At 60.2% G+C, this 19,091-nt stretch overlaps 1 protein-coding gene across 1 annotated transcript; it reads left to right on the top strand.

The window, feature by feature from the left end:
* Positions 1-3,045: 3,045 nt before the first annotated feature.
* ADAMTSL5 (ADAMTS like 5) lies at positions 3,046-18,801 on the top strand. The gene is made up of 12 exons (XM_032763627.1): positions 3,046-3,245; positions 6,728-6,797; positions 11,129-11,283; positions 12,767-12,827; positions 13,527-13,635; positions 14,008-14,135; positions 14,465-14,588; positions 15,596-15,679; positions 16,229-16,392; positions 16,706-16,949; positions 17,811-17,882; positions 18,483-18,801. The coding sequence occupies exons 1-12, from the start codon at positions 3,136-3,138 to the stop codon at positions 18,794-18,796; spliced, it is 1,635 nt and encodes a 544-aa protein (XP_032619518.1). The 5' UTR covers positions 3,046-3,135; the 3' UTR covers positions 18,797-18,801.
* Positions 18,802-19,091: the final 290 nt, after the last annotated feature.

Genomic DNA, 19,091 nt, shown 5'->3' with positions numbered 1-19,091 from the left:
TGGGAAGCCGGGGGCTTGGCCGTGGGGCCTGGTTCAGCCCAGTGTGCAGAGATCCAGCTCACACTGCCAGGCTCTGGCCATGCCTGATGCTGCTTCACAAGAGCCTCTTCCCCCAGCTCTCCTGGGCTGGTCCAGCTTCCTCCACTCCTCTCCCCCGTAACCCGCCCATGCCAGCCCACAATCCCTCCGAGCTCTTGGTCTCAAACCTGGGGGGTCTTCTCCCCAGCCGGGCCGTGATCGTGGGCCAGGCTGGGCTAGGCAAGCCCAGCACTCTGGGGCTGGCACTGCCAAATCCTGGATTCCTCCCAACCCCGCCCCGGCTGCCCCCTTCCCACATGGGGCCAGGCCAGCTCGCTGGCAGGCCATAGAGACTGCCCATGGGCTGTTGGTACCAGTACAATGAGATCTGGGCATATGGCCAGGATTTGGCACATCACCCATGTGGCTGGAGCACCTAGCGCCATATCACCCTGCTGCATTGGCAGAGTGCAGCCTCGCCCGCCCCCTCCTACATGTCCAATACCCTCAGCCAGGACCTCCCCTCTCCCCATTGACTCAAGGAGCTGGTGCCTCACGAGGGGCAAGGGGACCAGCCCCTGATGCTCTGGTCCCCATCTCTGCCCTCCCTGCCAGGAAGGTCTGGGGCGGGCAGCAGGCCCTGCCTGGCATCCCCCTGGACTAGAATCTCCCTCACGGTGCTGGCCCTGGCAGGGGACAAGGCTGGAGCCCGTATCTCTGTAACCTCCCAGGGTTCGCCCGCTGGCTTCGCACTGTAGTGGGGTGGGGAACGGCGCCACAAACAACTTGTCTGGGATGGGCTCTGAGCCCAGCCCCGGCACTCAGCACCTGCAGGCTGATGGGAGCTGAGCTCCTCCAAGAACTGCCCCCCCGATCCCCTGCCCTCCATGCCCCTGGCTGCTTCAAACCCTGCATGGTGGGGGTTGCACTCCAGCAGGGGTGGGGGAAATAGAAATGTCCCCCCAGTCTCCTGTCACTGCTTGATCGGGATGGGGGTTGAGATCTGCCCTACCTTCCCATCCAGCTAGGGAAGCGAGCGCCCCCAGCAGAGCAGGGTAGTGTTGTGAGGTGAGTCCATGGCTCTCCGCCTGCCAAGGGCTTGCTGGGACTGTGGGGTGGAGCCCCTGGGAGTATGTGGGGCCGGAAGATCTAAGGGATGGAAGTTGAGTTGTGCTGGGCCACAGCAGGAAGGGGCTGAGTCTCTGGGGCGAGGCCGTGGGAGGGTGACAGGTCCTCGCTTTACCTCGCGACGGGCCCGGGGCTTTCGGAGCAGGGACAGGGAAGCTGTCTAGGGGGCTGGGATTGGGAGGCAGGACTCCTGGGTTCCGCTCCCAGCTCTGGGAGAGGGGCAGGGTCCAGGGGCTAGAAAGGGGCCAGAGTCGGGCCTCCTGAGAGCTACTTCTGCCTGTTAACGTGGGCATGTTCCTTCCTCTCTGTGAAATAGTCTCATTGATGCTGGCCGAGCACTCGACGTGGGGAGCCCCAGGCGCAAGGGAAAGCGGAGCTGGCCCCTCCACACAGCCCTCCCTGAGCCGTTCAGCCGCTGGGCCGAGCCCCCTCCGACAGGCCTAGCCAGGAGGGGAACTTTGGGTTGAAGAACGACATGGAAGCCAGGTGTCCCTGCGGCCGGGTTTGGATCCCCTACCGCACACACAGCGCTCAGCCTCGGTGGGGCTGGGAAGCTCAGGAGTTCCTGTAACCCCGGCCCGCAGGAACGGGCAGGATCAGGATCTCCACCCTGCGGGAAACAAGTTGGGATTGAAACAACAAAGCCGCTAGCACTGGCAGAGGACGCACAGGGTGGGGGAGTGAGCCAAACTCAGGGGGTGGGGGAGGCTGTGCAGCAGGTTGGTCACTGGCCTGACGCCCCCCCATCATTGGCACCAGTGTGAATCAAGAGCAAATGCCGGGGTGCCAGGAGCCGCTGGCGTCAGTGTGAACAGAACAAGGCCTAGCGGCCATCAGTGTAACTTGCACTGATTGGCCCACCTGCGAATGTCACGGGCCATGATGGGGGAGCAGCAGGCAGGATAGGAGGGCGTCTGGGGTAGTTTCTCCCCCTACCCTGTCCTCTTTCTCTCCTCACCACTGAGAGTTGCACACCTTTTGCACCCCGCGCTGGTTGGTAGACCTCCCTAACCCCGACGCGGGTCCATCCACTCCCATGGGTGACTCCTGATCTACACCGGGGCCGAAGCATGATCGGGAGCAGGCCTGTGTGACCCCCGCTGAGGAGCTTCCACTAGTCATTTACGTCACCCCTGGCTTTGGCCTGCTTAGCACCCTCCTCCACCAGCTCTGAATTTGGCCTGGTGTATTTATTTATAGCTGATAGGGCCCAACCCCTCCCCGAGGCAGGTTTGGCCAGCAGCCTGGAAAATGCCATGGATCAAAGGGTTAACTTCCCCTTTCTGCCCTGGCTCCAAACCCGGCAGGATAGAAACAAATCAGTGGGTTTTCTTCAGTGTTTTCTTCCGAAAGGGGAAAACACTTCGGACTCGCCCAGCCAGTTCACCCTGCTCCCTTTAGGGAAGGGCCCGGCCGTGGCACGTTCCCTGTCACTGCAGCACGGGCCCTGACGGGTTAAGTGGGAACCCGGGACAGGCATGTGCACCTTTCGATATGAATATTAACGCCAGTTGTTGGAGGCAGGATCAGAGCATGAAAAAGTGAAACGACATAAGGGGAGGAGAAAGGAAAAGGGCTTGAGTTTTCTCTCTGAGGAACCGCACGGGACGCTGCGCGGCTGGGAGAGAGAACCCGCCTTCCCCTAGCGTTTTGGGACAGCTAAACCCAGGAACCAGTTACCCCGACACGGCCCCCACCTCCCCCCTGCACCAGCCCCCGGGAGGATCAGCACATGGGACGCCGTCCAAGCCTACACGGGCCGGACTCCAAGGCTACGGGCTGCTTGGGAATGAGAGCGCAGGAGTTTCTGGAGAGGGGAGCTGGGCTGGACTCTCATCCGTGCACAAGTCCCCGTCCGGGTGCTCAGGTCTGATTGGAGGCTGAAATCTTTGGGAGAAGGTCAGGCACCTGGGACAAGTTAGTTCCCAGCTCTGCTCTGGGAAGTGAGCCCAAGCCACCAGCATCCAGGAGATACAGGTGGGAACTGGGATGGCAAAGCGCCCACCTGATGCCAGGATTAGCGGACGGAGAGGAGCGGGCACAGAAAGCCAGGAGGGCCTGACATCCGGCCGGCTGACCATGGACTCCCAGAGTATCTGGTAAGAGTATTTCTTCCTTAACCCTTTGCAATCTGCCCCTGTCGTCTGAAGGTTCTTCAAACGTGTGGCGACCACTATCCATAGGAGCCCCACCATATCCACAAATGTTACTAGCCCCAAATGTACAGATGGGGAAACTGAGGCACGGAGCGGGGACGTCATTTGCTCATGGTCAGCACACAGAAACCCAGGAGTCCTGACTCCCAGTCCTCGCCTGTCTCTAACTCCTTGATCCTTCCCCACCCTCGTCTTAGAGAGAATAACAGCACAGCACAGGGAAATGTCAACCAGCAAACGTGAGGCAGGTCCCTGGGATGGTCTGTGATCTCCAACTGACCTGGGCTGGGGCAGCATAAGGTGCTTGCTGAAGGCAGGGCGGGGGCAGGCTGCAGGGTGTGGTGTGGGGGTTTCACTGTTATTTAGAAGTGGGGAGGGTTCTTCTGTGTGTCGTCCCCCCCGGCCACATGTAAAACCCGTCATGTCCCGGGTGGAGCATCCCCAGCTGCTGCAGCTTGCTGTGATACTGAATCAGGAACAGTTCAGGCTCCGATAAAACCCGTTCAACCGGAGCCTGTGAGATCAAAGGAGAATTCCCGCCCTCTACCCCATAGCTTCAGATGGACTCCGTGGGTGACCTCTGCACATAGACTGCATCCCATCTGGCCTGGCTCGGGCCGCCAGTGTGCCAGGTGCTGTTGCAATGACATTCTGTGCCCTGCTTCTGCAAATCACCCGGCTCCCGCCTGGCACACAGAGGGGTTGGTGATCTGCTGGCTGCAGTCTCTGGTCACCTCCCGTGCAGTGGGGATAGGAAAACAAGGATACCTCCAGGACCTGGGGATCCTTGTCCCTCCAGCATTCTCACACATGGGCCTGGCATTAACTCGCCAGCACTGGCACATCCAGAGGACATCTCGGGGTGGTGAATGGGTCTGATCCTGCCACCTTCCCTCACCCAAGCTGTGCCCCTCTGGTGTGAGTGCGAGGAGATTCAGGCCCAGTGTGTGTCTGGTTGCGGGACTGGGGCCTTTTCTGCCCCATGGGCTGGATTCTACCTTCCTTCCCTGTGTATTACTAGAGAGTGTGGCCCAGTGAGTGAAACCATCACCACCCCAGGCTGGCATCCTGGCAGGGCTCTGGCCAGCATGTTCTGTTCTGGGGCCTGCAAAGGGACCAGACACCCAACAACACCCCAAGTCGCACCTCCGCTTGTTCCACTTCGGACTCATCTTTTGAACAATGTAAGGACTCATCTGTGAAAGCTCCCTGCATCAGGCACGCAGGGGGAGCAGGGACGGATGGAGACAACGCCCCGCAGGACTTTCCCGGCCTGAACTTCTGTGACTCTGCAGGAAAACCCAGGGCGGCCGGGGGTGGGAGGAGGGGTGGTTAATGTAGAATTTTTCAAGGCAAACTCCTTGTTTGTTCTCCCCTGCATAGCAATGGAATCCCTCAAACCGGATACTGTTCTGAGGAGGGTTCTATGTTTCAGATCTCCAAGAATTCTAAGGGGGGTGCAGTCTAGAACCCACCGAGTTCGAACCCCCCCCCCCGTGAACATGTCGCTTCATCCCAGATCCATGGGCAGGCCTAGGGGACCCAGCCTTCTTGCACCCCACGTGAGCCTGTGGCGGCCGCATTCTGGAACCCGGCTCGTTTCTAATGGGTTCTAAATTCTAGACCACGCAGGATAGGCTGACCTGGGGGAGGGGGGTTGCAGGCTGGCGCTCTCTTAGATCACTAGCCCTTTGGGGCAGGGATGCTGTGTACCTGTATCTGTCTGTCTGTCTGGGGTGCAGCGCCAGGCACCCAGAGCCCTGCCCTGAGTTCTGCAATGCTCTAGAACCCAAGGTGAGCTGGTGGCATGAGCCTCCTAGCCACTAGGTAGGTGCTACACTCTAGAAGCAGCCTGCACAATCTAGAAGCATTCTGGTCTCAAAATTCTAGGGACAAATCCTAAACCCTGGCAGCCGTTGTGCAGGCCTGGCTGCTGAGTGGCTGTGGCGTTCCTCGGGTGCCTCCTGCTTTGCACATCCCAGGCTTGTTGCACGACTCATCTCAAAGCCCGGAGCAGGAGCTGTCAAGTGCCCTTGACTGGCCTCTGACGGTTCTATCAGCGGCTCAGGGTTTCACCTCTCACTTTCAGCTTGGTTCCCAGCGGGGACCGCGGGATTCCCCTCTGCTCTGTCCTGCCAGGGCCGCACGGGGCTCGGTGGGGAGGGACAAAGCAACCAGCGGTGCAATTCCTCCCAGTCGGGCTGTTCTCCAGGCAGGCAGAGCAGCCAGGAGCTGAACGGCCCATAGGGAATGAGAAGTGACTCGCCAAGCTCACCCGGGGAGTGGCACAGACTCAGATTGAACCTAGATCCCAGTCCCAGGCCAGTGCCCGACTCATGAAGCCAGCCTGCGTCCTAGGTGTCTGGCCTCTCCACTCTTGTCTCCTCCACTTCTCCCAGCCCCCTCCCCATTCCCTCCCCACACACACACACTTCACCCTCCCCCCACACCTCCTCCAAGGTTGGTCCAGCCTCCTCTTTGCCCCGTCTCTCTGCTCTCTCACCCAAGTTTAGGGTGAGCCTAGCCTCACCCCCCATCAAACACCCCCAGATTTGTGGGGTCTGGGCCTGGAACCCAGATGTGGATGCTTGACTCCCCCCCATGGTCTGAACTGACCCCCACCAATTTGGAGGGGCAGGGAAAAGGGTCAAAATCTGGCCCCACATTTTTCATCCCAGAGCCTCCTCTCCCACATCTCCAGTCAGACCGCCACCCCCACGACTTGCAGGAATCCACCCCACCTTGTTCCCCTCCCCGATGATCTCACACCTGAGCTGTCCTGTCTTGTCTTATCTCTGTGTGTCTTGTCTGGCTCCGGCCGAAATCTGGGGGGAGTGGGGGAAGGGCCAGGGCCAAGCTGAGCTTGCTTCACAGGGATCCTGTCTCCCATGCACCTATAGATATGAATGTGGATAACTAAGGGGGGGACACACACTCCAGAGAGGGCCCCCCCATCCCTGGTCCCCCAGGTGCCTCTAAGAACCGACCAACCTCAGTAGCTTTGGCTGCTTCTCCAGCCCCCTTGAATTTGCAGAATTACACCAGGCTGGCCTTTCTCGCTGGCTCCCCCATGCCTGGGGGAAACAGCAGCCTCGGCCCGTGGCATCTCAGGTGTGCCCAGGGCCAGCATTGTGACTGGCAGTGGGTCACAGACTGGATTGGGACCCAGGGGACCTGAGTTCAGTTCCCAGCTCCCGCACAACCTCTTTGTGCAGCATTGGGTGAGTTACTCACCCCCTGGGCCTCAATTCCCCTTCTCCCCCATGAAATGGGGGTTCAGAATGCTTCCTTTGCCTGGTCTGTGTCAGTTCCATGGGGCAGGGAGTGTGGGATCCTTTGCCACTTAGCAGGGATTTGGGGGGCTGATGGGCAGGGCAGGGCAAACTCTGGAATCCCCGTTGAGTTTTCTTTCTGGCTTTTTGCAGGCACAGTTCCCTGGGGACCATCTTGCTCTTGGCCTGGCTGAGTGTTGGCTGGGGCATCGGCAGCACTCAGGTAAGTGGAAGAGAGGAGACCATGTGGACAGGCCGAATTGGAGGACAGACCTACATTGAGGCCTGGCCCAAGCCTGCAGCAATGTAGGGGTCATGTAAGATCTGAACATCTCCCCAGATATCTATCCCTGTTGATGCACATCGTGGCATCACCACCTGTAACTGCAGGATCCTGCCGATCCCTAACATACAATAGACCTAGATACACACCAAGCAGGACGAGACCCATGGCCCATCTAGCCCTGCATTCCTTCTCTGGTGGGGGCTGGCACCAGCTGCTTCAGAAGCAGGTGTGCGAAACCCTGCAGTGACAATAATGGAACAACCTGCCCCCTCGGAAATTTCCTTCCTGACCCCTGTGATTTACGGGTTGGCTCATGCCTTGAAGCATGGGAGTCTCTGGCCCTCCCAGAGCTCTGGAAATAAAAATAACTCTAAGCATTTTCAAGGATCCCAATGCAATTGTATCTGGCTAACTGACAGATAGAGATTCATCTGTCCTTATCCAACCGTTCCCACCCCCCACTGCAATGCAGCCTCCCCCTGGAGCTATAGAGGGGATTTTTGGGGAGATAGGATGTAAATGCCTCCATCTGGAACCTGGCCAGGATTCTGGGAGTAACAGACCCCCCCCGGGGGGGGGGGGAGATCGGTAGCAGCCACAAGGGGTCAGGGCCCCATCTCCAGCAGCAGTGGGCCTCCGTTGTGGGAGGCATATCACATGCGTCATACAGGAAATAGTCTCTTCTCTTCTCAGCTGCGTTATTCCTCTGCAGCCAGAGCTGCTTTGTGTCTCTTTAACGGGCTGACCCAGCCCTCCCCTCTTGTCTGCTCCTAGGGAGGCAAGGTCGGCAGCTTGTGAGGGTCAGGTCGCTGGGTTGGTCCCCCCCTTTGGGGTGGGGTGGCTTGGGAGACCCCTGGGAGATCCTGGGATCCATAGGAGACCCCTGGGAGATCCTGTCCGGGAGCAAGTGAATTGATCCAGCCAGGCCTGGGCGTTTGCTTCTCTCCCAGTTGCCAGATGACCTCCCTTTATCTCCCTGTTTATTTCCAGCTCTGCCCTTAGCTCATTATTCCTGGCATCTGCTGCGGAGTTAACAGCCCAGGGCCTTGGGATTCTCCAGCCGGCGCCCAGAGGGCCCAGTGCATTCTGGGACCCGAGTGCCCACGGAGCTGATACTGATCAGCCCGGTTGTGTGGGGGTGTCGAGTGAGCCGCAGCACAGGGCAGGTGTGACGCTGTTTGGGGGTTACCAGGAGGAATCACTACCACAGGGCGAGGCCGAGCTGACAGATGTGACTTGTTCTCAGTGTGCATTGAGTCAGCTCGGAGACCCGCCCTGCTGCAGGTGACAAGTTTCTCCTCCCCCGGGTTTGGAACCCAATATTCTGTGTGTTCCAGATCTGTACAAACGTCTCACACTCCCCCGGAGAACACGCTGGGTTTTAGAGACCGTCAGTGAAGTAGCGAGGTGGCCGGACACTGCTGTAATATTCCTTGCCAGGGCATTTTTGTGTCCCAGAAGGGACTTGCCCAGAGCCACACAGCAAGTTAATGCCAGAGATGAACCCAGGCGTCCTGTCTCCCAGCCCCATTCCGCTCTAACCCACTAGACCCCCCCCACTCCCCTCCCAGAGCTGGGGTGAGAACCCAGGCATCCTGGCTCCGTCCTGAGCAGCATTTGCACTGCAAGGGGGAGAGAGAGGGAGGGTGTCACAAGGGGAGCCCATCAGCAAAGGAAGAATCTAACCCAGCACAGCAGTGGGGGGGAGGGGCAGGAGCTGGGCATCCCAGCCCTGGGCGTGGAGGAGAAGGCTTGCGCAGGCCCCAGGAAACACGCTGCAGACAAGAAGTAACAGGTGTGCAAATTACCAAATCGCCCTGCATCCTCCCCCACCCTAACCACAGAGGCAGGGACCCACCCATGGCATTGAGCTCATCCCTCCTGGCCTAGGGCTGGGGGCTGGGTTAAGGACAGAGGCAGGGGCTCCACTATGCGGGCACGGCAGAGCTCCGCACCCTGGTGCAAATGCTCTCCGGTCACAACAGTTGTGCACAGTGTCACTTGGCACGAGGTTGCAGGGAATCCGTGAATGAGACCCTGGGTGCATCTGCCCCCAGGTCTCCTGCATGGGTCACTCTTCCCACAGTTCCAGGGTGTGTTTGAGTGAGAGGGGGCCTGAGCCCCAAGGGTCTGGCTGAATGCCAGGGGTGGCGGCTGCCCCAGGGAGCATCAAAGAGGCCCGAAGTGGAAGGCTGTAGCTTGCCACCAGAGCGGGCGACCGCTGGACCCTGGCACAGCTCATCTGTGGGTCAGCTTCCACGTCGGGGATGCTCTGCACTACACTCACAGCCCAGCCCCTTATCTCTCATCGGCTTCTGGCACTTGGCTTTCCCGGTGGTCAGGCCCCCGTGCAGCCATGTGCACGTGTGTGTGCAGGCAGGCATGTGTGTAGTACAAGTCCTGCAAAACCCCATGCATGCATGTGTGTGTACGATATGTGTGTGGCGTTCTGTGTGTGCCTACATGCACATGTGTGTGCCTGTGCATGTGAATCTGTGTGCAGTGCAGGGGAGGAGATTTGCATTCCTGCTTTTTCCATCACCACACCCCAGGAATGCAGCAGCTGGAAGTCCCAGAGATGCAGCAACTAATTTGGGCCTGGAGGTTCCTTCCAGCTTTTAATAGGCAACAGGTTTATTAATAGGCAGTGGGTTTAAAACAAATAAAAGGAAATATTTCTTCACACAATGCACAGTCAACCTGTGGAACTCCTTGCCAGAGGATGTTGTGAAAGCCAAGACACTAACAGGGTTCAAAAAAGAACTAGATACATTCACGGAGGACAGGTCCATCAATGGCTATTAGCCAGGATGGGCAGGGATGGGGTCCCCAGCTTCTGTTTGCCAGAAGCTGGGAATGAGCAAAGGGAGTTGTATCACTTGATGATTCCCTGTTCTGTTTGTTCCCTCTGGGGCACCTGGCACTTGCCACTGTCAGCAGACAGGATACGGGGTAGACAGACCCTTGGTCTGACCCAGTAGGGCCGTTCTTATATCCTTATGTACTTTTCTCCAGCTCTGGGCAAAGGGAACACAGTGTAACAGAGATTATCTATCTATCTATCTATCTTACTCTCGTGGTGGCTGAGCTCTCATGAGCCACACTCCTGCAGGCTGCTAGCATGTTCTCCCGCTTCCCCTGGGGCTGCTTAGCCAGGGGCAATACACGGAAAGGTGAATCCAAGCTCCCCCACCCCCCTTTGGGGAAGTTCCCATCCAGATCTGGCTCTGGACTCTCCAGCCTGGGGCTCGTCTATCTTCTTGCCGGGCCAGTCCCTCTGCCCCCTCCTGACCACTGTCTGAGAAGGACAATGGAGAGCAGGGAAGGGGACTGGCTGGGGAGACAGGCCTGGCTGGGGGGGAGCCAGAGGATGGGAAGCCAGGAAGGAATCTTCATTCCAAACATTGGAGCAGAGATAAAGCAGGCACTGGAGGGATCCTCCAGGATTCAGGGAAAGGAGTGGAAGGGACAGAAACCAGAGAAGGAGACAATTAAAGGGCTGGGGAAGGCGGGGGCGGCGGGGGCAGGGGGAGGGTTGATTCACTGGATGATGGTAACTGCCCAGCAAAAATAAAGGGGTGAGAAGGATCTAGGATGTTGACTCCCCCAGAGAAGCCATGTGGCCCGGACTCACCCCCCCATCCCCCAAGCCTTCTCGAGTGGCCCAAACTGGGCAGATCTCAGACCTTATTGTTACAGCTACAAGCTGCCCGTGGCCTCCATCCAAACCGTGAATGGAAACCACATGCCTGACTCCCAGCCTGCCTTCCCCCATTGTTCAGTTGGAAGCAGCTCTCTCCAGCGCGCTGCAGCTGTGCTCTCCCTCGTGGCGACTGTCCCAGGGTGCCCCGCTGGCAAGGAGCTCGGGGGGCCATACCAGCTGCACAGCGGTTTTCCAGGGGCCGTGGAAGGTTCTTGGGGATCTGCCATCTCTGCACTGGGCTGGGCGTGTGGGCGACAGGGCAAAGGGAATGGATGGACGTGGTTGATGCTCTGGTGTCACCCTCACTCTGTGGGGCAGGGGAAGATCTGGGGGCAGATAGCCCCTCCCGATGTGAGGCAGAGGGAAAATGGGGGGGCCAATAGACTCTCCTGGTGTGGGGCAGGGGGGAAATGGGGGAAGAGGGACTGAGACACCCCTCCTGGTGTGGGTCGGGGGGCCCCTAAGGGAAATATCGCTTGTATAACTGGAGGGGCCTAGGTCTGGCCTGGGCTGGGAGGGGCTGGCCCATCTGGGAGGGGTGACTTTGTCATCTTCCTTTAAGTAGGGGACAGCCAGCAGGACCCTGGTGTTCGGCCTGGAGCCTCAGCCCCGCCATCGGCGCCAGCCGGGCCGTGGGGAATGGACACCATGGGGAGGCTGGAGCGCCTGCTCCAGTACGTGTGGGGATGGTGCCTCCTTTCGCACCAGGAAATGCATCCGGTGAGTGAGGGAGCTGGGGGGCGGTGGGGTCCATGAGAACCACTCCCCATGGCATGTGTGACTGTACATGGAACAGGCATGACAGCGTCCTCCCCCAGGGCCCAGACACAGGGCATCTCAGCCTGGTTATTACAGGCCCAGTGCTGATGTGGGACATAGGGGTGTCTTTGCCCTGGGTGCGAATGACCCCTATGCAATGCACCCTGCTACAGTGACATGCACCAGTTCCACTCCAGGCAGGCCCAGGAATCCACCTCTGGTTCTGTCCAAAGCCCATCAGCCTAACCCTCCCTGTGCCCAGCATGGCCAGCTGTGCCAGTCCTGGGCAAGCACTGGCCCGGATTCCGGGGTCCAGCTAGCAGGGATCCAAGGAACAGGTTTGATTTCTCGAGCAGCCCGAAAGGTTCTCATGGAAACATATTTTTCTCTGGGGCATTTCCCACGACTTTGCATTTTAATTTGGATTGAAACTTTGCCGGAGGTTTCTAATGACAAATGTTTGATTTACGGGTTTTTTCCCTTTTTTGGAGGGTGGGGGAAGGAGAACAACAATATTTTTAGTTAATCTGAAAAATTCCATAGAAAAATGGGGAAGGAAACTAATTTTTTTGGGAGGTGGGGAGAATGGCCTGGATGTTCCCATCCACAAGAAATTGTGGATGAAATTTTTTAAGGCTCATTTGACATTTTGCATGGAAAATACACAGGCTTGGCCTGATTTCTAGGAGGAGGAGAAATAAGAAAGCTTAAACGTGGGCAGAAGAAGCTGCTCCGCAACCCCCAACTATTCCTATCTCCACCCCCTCCCTCCAAGTGACAAGGCTCAACCTGAGTCTGAGGATCAGACTAGATGATCCCAATGGTCCCTTGAAAGCCAGGACGCACGCGCCCAAGGGAAAGCTGCTGGGGGGTGGGGCGGTGCATTGTGGTACCAGTCCCGTTTTGGGGATCCTCAGCTGTGGCTGGGATCCCAGGCAGACATGAGCAGGGTGGAGGCCTGTGGATTTGTCTGTGCCCATTGGCCAGCGTCTGTGGGTGAGCGGGTTCCTTCTCTCTGCCCTGAGTAGCCAGGGGGGCACCTGGCGAGATAGGGCATGATTCAGGGCGCAATCTGCCCTGCTCCCCCAGCGCCTCAGCCTTCGTGGGGATGTCAGTGCTCACCTTGGCTAGCCCTGGGGGGCACCGCTGGCTCGGCAGGCGTCTGGCCCCGCGCCATGCCTGGGATTTCAGGCACCTTTTTCTTCCCCTTTGTTTTCTCCTTGTGCCCCAGTGATGCCGCCACACATTTTTCCAGCGAACTGTCACAGCTCCCACATCCCACATGCCCCACCCCAGAATCCCTGCCCCAAACGGGCGCAGCAGAGCCAGCCCTGCCCCCCCCACCCTGGCCCCCTCCCTAGGGCACAGGGCCTATGATGGGACCCCTGCCCGATGGAAGGCCTGGCAGCTTGGGAACCGCTGCGCTAAGGTGCTTTTACGGCAGGTTCCCTGAAGAGGAGCTGTGTGCGGGGGAGCCCCGGCAGTACCGAGTGTGCAAGCTACACGTGAGTGTGCACCAGAGCGACGGTGGCTGGAGTGGGGGAGGGGTGCATGTGAATCACTTTATGTCCCCACCGTGTGGCCTCCCCATGAGGCCACAGCTACACAGAGCTGCCAGCTCACAGCGAGGCACCAGTGTGCTAGACCGGGACGGCAGGCACCTGGGTTCTCGTTCTGGCTCTGCCGCTGGCCCTGGCTAGGTCCTGCTTCTCTGTGCCTCAGTTTCTCCATCTGCTCCTCGCGTGAGCTTTGCAGCCACTGGAGGGGTGGAGGTCAGTGGCCGGACCCTTCTCCGCACCATCGCCTTCAAGGTTTGTCCGTCGCTCCCACAACTGGATCGTGTTCCATCCCGTCTCGGTGGCAGACCCTTTGTGGTTCCTTCCTGTACTGTCCAGCCCAGCTCCTCTGCTGTTCTGATCTCAAGACTCACATCTCATCTGACTCCCTGGAAGGACAGAGCTCAGGGATCCAGACCAGCGCTGGGCATGGGAATTCTCCCTGATTCTTGGCCTCCTGCATTCCTCTCCCCACACACACACCTGCCCCATTTACAGGTATCCCTGCTGGGTGCACTGTAACCTGCCCGCTGGTCTCTGCCAGTACAGAGGGGACTTGGCGGTGCTTTGCCACTCCTTCACATGCCCGACGGCCAAGGAAAGGCGGGTCACCCTATGAGGCTGCAGCCCTGTGCCCTTCCCTTTCAGGAGTGTCCTGGCAGCTCGGTGCCCTTCCGGGCCGTGCAGTGCTCTCTGTATGACGGCAAGCCCATCCCGGGGACCCAGGCGAGGTACCAGTGGGTTCCTTTTCATGGAGGTGAGTCCTGGGTTCGAATCCACCCCTGTGGTGGCACCGCCATTCCACTGCATCTCCGCTCTCAGCCTGGGGGCCCTTCTCCAGCCACCCTCGCTGAACGGCAGGGCCTGCTGGTTTCCTGGCCCTGATACCGGAAACGCTCCCCACAGCCCTTAGTAACCCAGAGGCTGCCCCAATGGATGGCTCTTGTGGCTGTGGAGAACAGCTGTTCCATGCCGGGGTGGAGGAGTTGTCGAGGACAAGAGTCTGCTGCGCTACCTAACCTGACAGCAGGGTAGATCCCCCCCGAAATCCCTCCTTCTTCTCTTAATCTCGTTTTTTCCTTCCCTCTCTCTCACTCGCCCTCCCTTCCCATCACTCCCCGACCCCCAGCACCCAACCTCTGTGACCTGAACTGCCTGGCGGTGGGATACAATTTCTACTACACCTTCGGCCGAGTGCTGGACGGGACCCGCTGCAGCCTGGACTCTCCTGATCTCTGCATCAGCGGCCAGTGCTTGGTAGGGCTCCCTGCGGCTGCAGGGCATGGGCTCATGGGAGACCCCGGCTGGGACCTGCGTTGTCTGCCAGTGCCTGGCGTACCAAGGCAGAGGGGGGGTTTGCCCTGGACCTCGTACCCAAGGGGTGGCCAACGCCATGGCAACGAGGGATGCTGGATACGGCTCAGGCAAGGGGCATAGGTGGGGGAGTTCCAGCCCTGGCAATGCAGGGAGGTGCCAGCACTCAGGGCTGACCCAGCCCCCGTCGTTCTGGGGGTTGTCCCGTGCTGGGCAGGGATATTCGGTGCAGCTGCCTCGCCCTCCTTGATGCCTGCTTTCCCCTCCCCCAGACAGCAGGCTGTGACGGGATCCTGGGCTCCAGCTCTCGGAGCGACGCCTGCGGCCTGTGCGATGGCAGGAACGACTCATGCCTCTTCGTGCAGAGGGTGTTCCGGGCCGCGCTCCCCTCCTCCGGTGATTGATTCTCCAGGGGTGAATGCTTTGGCTCTTGGCTTCAACGCGCTCTCCCTGTCTCCGCTGCATGCTCCTCCTGCCCCCACCCCCACCCACTGTGCCAGCCCAGTCCCTTCCCCCTCCGGGCACCATATCCTCGTCCTGACCCCAAACCCACTGGCCGGGAGGAACTGGGCGACCCCATTGCTCGACAGCAATTCCCAAGCCTTGCAGTTGATAGAGCAGATGAGCTGGCATGGCCGGGGGTACCAGCTCCAGGAGCAGGAGGCAAAACACTGTTTGCTGTGGTGCCAGGCTCCAGTGCCCACTGTGTCCCTCCCTGTGCCGTAACAGGCTTGCTAGTGGCTTAGCAAATAATCCAGGCCCCCCTTGAGTAGCGGCAGGGGAGGGGAGGAGGGTGCCCAGCCGCATGCTAGCATGGCTCAGGGAGCCACGCCCTAGTGACGCCAGGAGAAGAGGCCTGGGGCCTCTATGGGAAAAAGGGCTGATGATCAGTGCGAAGATCCCAGAAGACAGCTGGTCTTTGCCCACAGGGCAGTGCCAGGGCCAGCTTTCTTCTACACCCCTAGAGCGTGTCTGAGCCCTGCCCTCCAGGGGGGCTTCGGGCCGCCTGAGCCCCTTTCAGTCCTGGACCTCTACAGAGGCTGCTGTCGAGGGCTTCCACCTGGGGTGGCCGTGATGGTGACTTCAGAGCTGGACTGGAGGTGGTGACCCCTGAGAGAAGGGATCCCCAGGCCCATTGCCCCGCTTGAGCCCTCCCCAGCCATCCAGTGCCCCCCATGCCTGCGTGTGCATGTGAAACCGACATCCCGCCAGCTCCAAACCACGCCGCAGCCTTCGTTTCCTTCCCTGCCCTGGACACGAGTCGGGGGAGTCGTGCAGGATGAGCTCGCCTCTTGCTGCCCCCGGGGTGGCGCCGTTGGGTTCAGCCCATGCATCACTGCAGCGCCGGGAGGAACCAGCCTCCCACATGCCCCTGACTCCTGTCTCCCCACCCCCATCTATAGGTTTCTTTGGGTACAAGAACGTGACGAGGATCCCAGCAGGGGCAATGCACATCAAGGTCACCGACCGCAGCCGCAACTACCTAGGTAGGAGGAGCCATCCTCACCCCATGGCCTCTTGGTAGCCCTGCCCTGCCTCATATGGCTCCGCACCCCACCGCAGAATGATTCCACTTCGAGTGATTCTCTAGCCCAACAGCCAGGAAGAGGAAGATTGTCCTTGATTGTGCTTGGGGCGGGGAAGGTGCCTTTAAGCCAGAACCCAGGAGTCCTGACTGCCAGAACCCCATCCCACTCTAACCACCAGACCCCACTTCCCTCCCCAAGCTCAGAAAGGAACCCAGGAGTCCTGACTCCCACCCCGCCCCTGCTCTAACCACTAGACCCCACTTCCCTCCCCCTCCTCTAACCATTAAATCTTACTGCCTAGCCCAGCTGTGCTGGGTTGGAGCCCTTTGTGCATCCTCCTGCCCCTGATGGCACAGCAACAGTCCAAGTGCCATTGCACCATCTGCAACTTCATCCCACGGTGCCTCCTCTCCCCAAGCCCAGCAGACCCACATGCTGTACCCCACCCCGGTCTTCCCCCCAGCCCTCCCTCTCTCTCACTCGAGCTGTTCCATTGTGTCTCTGCAGCACTGATGAACGGGGAGCAGAGGTACGTGATCAACGGGGACTGGGCCATCGACTGGCCGGGCGCGTACGAGGTGGCAGGCACCACGGTGCACTATGCCCGGGACCCGGACAATCACGAGACCCTCGAGGCAGCCGGGCCGACAGAGGAGGATCTGCACATCATGGTGAGGGGGGCTAGAGGAGAGAGCGACCAGGGCTTACAGACTAAGGGGTTTCCCCATCTCTCTCCCCTTCACAGGCTGATCTCCTTGGTGCCCCGACAGCACAACACCCCTGGGGCCCCGGTGCATGGGAGAATACCCCCTCCCACACACACACACACACTTCTCCCAGCATGTGTGCACACCTGGTTTGTTATTGTAGGGTCTCTCTGGGGGCCTGTTGTACGCCCCCTGGCAGGTGGGAACTGGGACATGGGCTCATGCTGCCTGGTGGGTGGGCTCAAAGGCAGCTCTCCGTCTTCCCCCTGCCAAGCAGGTCCTGTTCCAGGAGCCGAACCCGGGCATTGAGTACGAGTACTGGCTACCCAGAGAGCAGCACGGGCACCTCCAGAGCGACTCCAGCCCCCTGCGACAGCCTCATCCCAGAGGGATCAACCTGGACCCACCCAGCGTGCCCCAGCCTGGGCCTTGGACCACACTGGTGCCCCCCACTCACCTCAGCATCAGGGACACAACCACGGAGAGGTCCTGGCAGGGACCCACAGACACAGCTCAAACAGGTGCCTGCTCTGTCCCCATCTGGGTCTTCCCTCTGGGGCTCGGGCAGTTGGCCCGGATGAACAGACAGACAGTACCTTGATTGGCCCTTCTGGAGGGGACTGGGGCAGGAGAGGGGCAGGATGCTACCGCATGGGGGCATATTGCAGAGCCCAGGGGAAGCCACCTTGTCAGCAGGATCCCAGCTCTGCTGTGACGGGCAGATATAGCACTATGGGGGTGGCAGGGGGGGAAGGCCAAGGCTAGAGAAGTGCCCAATCCCAGAGGGACTCCAGGCCGGGATCCAAACCAAAGCCCCAGATCCGAGCCCCTGGGGCCCTGGGGGAAGTTTGGATCTGGAGCTAAACATCATCCCCCTGCCCCAGGCCCATTTGTCCATAGGGCACCCCCAGCTGCTGGGGTGTGGGACCAGCCCCGGCGGGGAGGGCTCTCAACACTCACTGCTCCCCAGCTGCAAAACCCTCCTGGCCTGGACAGCCAGACCCTCTCCCACCATCCACACCCCGAACACGTGGGAGGGCGGATGGGGGGGTCACTGGCACCCAGTGCCCGTCTGCGCCCCCCGGCTACAGGCAGCCCCACAGCGGGGAGCTAGAGGGTGTCGGGGGTGTGTGTGTGCGTGTTTTGGGAAGAGGTTTCAGCCTTATTGTCCCCAGGACAGCAGACTCCCTCCCACCCCCCCAGCAGGGCTGCTAATGCTCCACCACATCCCCGTCTGTCCCACCCCAGACCTTACCCAGCATCTCTCGGCCCTGGGAGCTTCCGCCGGGGCATGCAGCTGCCGGGCAGGGTAGCGGGGTTGTCTGCACCCCCCTAAACGATTCTCCACCCCCCACTGACTGCCCCGGCTTTGTGCCCTGTAGGAAGCTGCGGCAGGTGTCAGACGCCCAAGGGAAAGTCCCAGCGCATCCGCCACTACTGCCAGAGTGACTTTGGTAAGAGCCCTGGCCCGGCCCCCTGCGGGGGGGTTGAGTGTGAACAAGACAGGGGCCAGGGGCAGGCACAGGGACCACTCATGACTGGAACAGGCCAGGAGACCGCAGGAAGGGGTTGCCGGGGCAGGGTGGGCACTGAGCCTGGCTCCACATAAAAAAAACCTTGGCCACCCTGGCTGCCTGCTTGGGCTGGATCAGAGCCAGTGCCCCCAAGCGGGGAACCCCATGTCCCACTCCCCAACATTCCCAGGGCAGCCAGTTCCCCACTGTGGGGCAGACTGGAGCTGGCGCCCCCTATAGGGGAAAGGCCTCATGTCCCATTCCCCACCCCCTGAGCCTGCCAGTCCCCCCACACTCTGTGGCCAGCTTGGAACTGGCGCCCCCTAGAGGAGGAAGGGCCCCATGTCCCTTTCCCCAACACCCTAGGGAAGCCAGATCCCCCCCCCAGGGTGGATTGGAGCCAGTGCCCCCTGGAGGAGGAAGGGCCCCATGTCCCTTTCCCCAACACCGGCAAGGCAGCTGATTTTCCACCTGGCCTGTTGCTCCCATTCCACCCCCTCTCCCCGCCCCACCCCTGACTCTGCTCTCGCCCCCCCGCAGTGTTCCGGGCCCGGATCCTGGCCAAGAGGCCGATCGGGCAGGAGATGCGCTACGACGTGCAGGTGAAGCACACCTACCGCAACCGCTTCCCCCTGGTGCACCGGGAGTACGTGTGGGTCTCCAACGCCTGCGACTGCCCCCAGCTGCTGGAGCGCCGCGAGTACCTGCTTATGGCCCGGCGGCATGTCAACTACGAGCATACGCTCAACCGCATCCTGCTGCAGCGCGGCAGCTACGCCCGGCCCTGGTCACCCCGCGAGGACAAGCTGCTGCGGGACATCACTGGGCACTGCACCCGGGGCAGGCCGACATGACCGGATGGGAGCCCCCTCCCGCAGCAGCGTGGGAGAGCCCAGCCACGGACAGGGCTGGCACGGAGCGGTTTGGGGGCACCCTGATCTGTTTCCGCTCAGCTCCCCCATACATACCTGGGGTGAAGCCACAAAATCTGGTTTCTCCTCAGATCAGCCAGTCTGACCAATGCTGCCTTCACCTGCCACTCACCCCTGGGCTGGCTGGCTCCAAGGCAGGGCCCTGATGCAGGCACATCCCCTGGCCTAAAGTCACCTCCTTGCTCCGAGTGCAGCCAGACCCCCACCTCGAGTGCCA

This window comes from Chelonoidis abingdonii, chromosome 11, assembly GCF_003597395.2.
Source record: "Chelonoidis abingdonii isolate Lonesome George chromosome 11, CheloAbing_2.0, whole genome shotgun sequence".
NCBI classification, from domain to species: Eukaryota; Metazoa; Chordata; order Testudines; family Testudinidae; genus Chelonoidis; species Chelonoidis abingdonii.
Note: the sequence above shows the minus strand (reverse complement) of the source record. Positions and strands in the feature narration are given on the sequence as shown.

Bases quoted from the DNA above. Each gene is read 5' to 3' on its own strand.
- ADAMTSL5 (XM_032763627.1), top strand. From the start codon at position 3,136: ATGGCAAAGCGCCCACCTGATGCCAGGATTAGCGGACGGAGAGGAGCG. The intron at 13,636-14,007 runs GTGAGTCCTGGG...CCCGACCCCCAG, and splicing joins GTGGGTTCCTTTTCATGGAG to CACCCAACCTCTGTGACCTG. The intron at 16,393-16,705 runs GTGAGGGGGGCT...CCTGCCAAGCAG, and splicing joins AGGAGGATCTGCACATCATG to GTCCTGTTCCAGGAGCCGAA.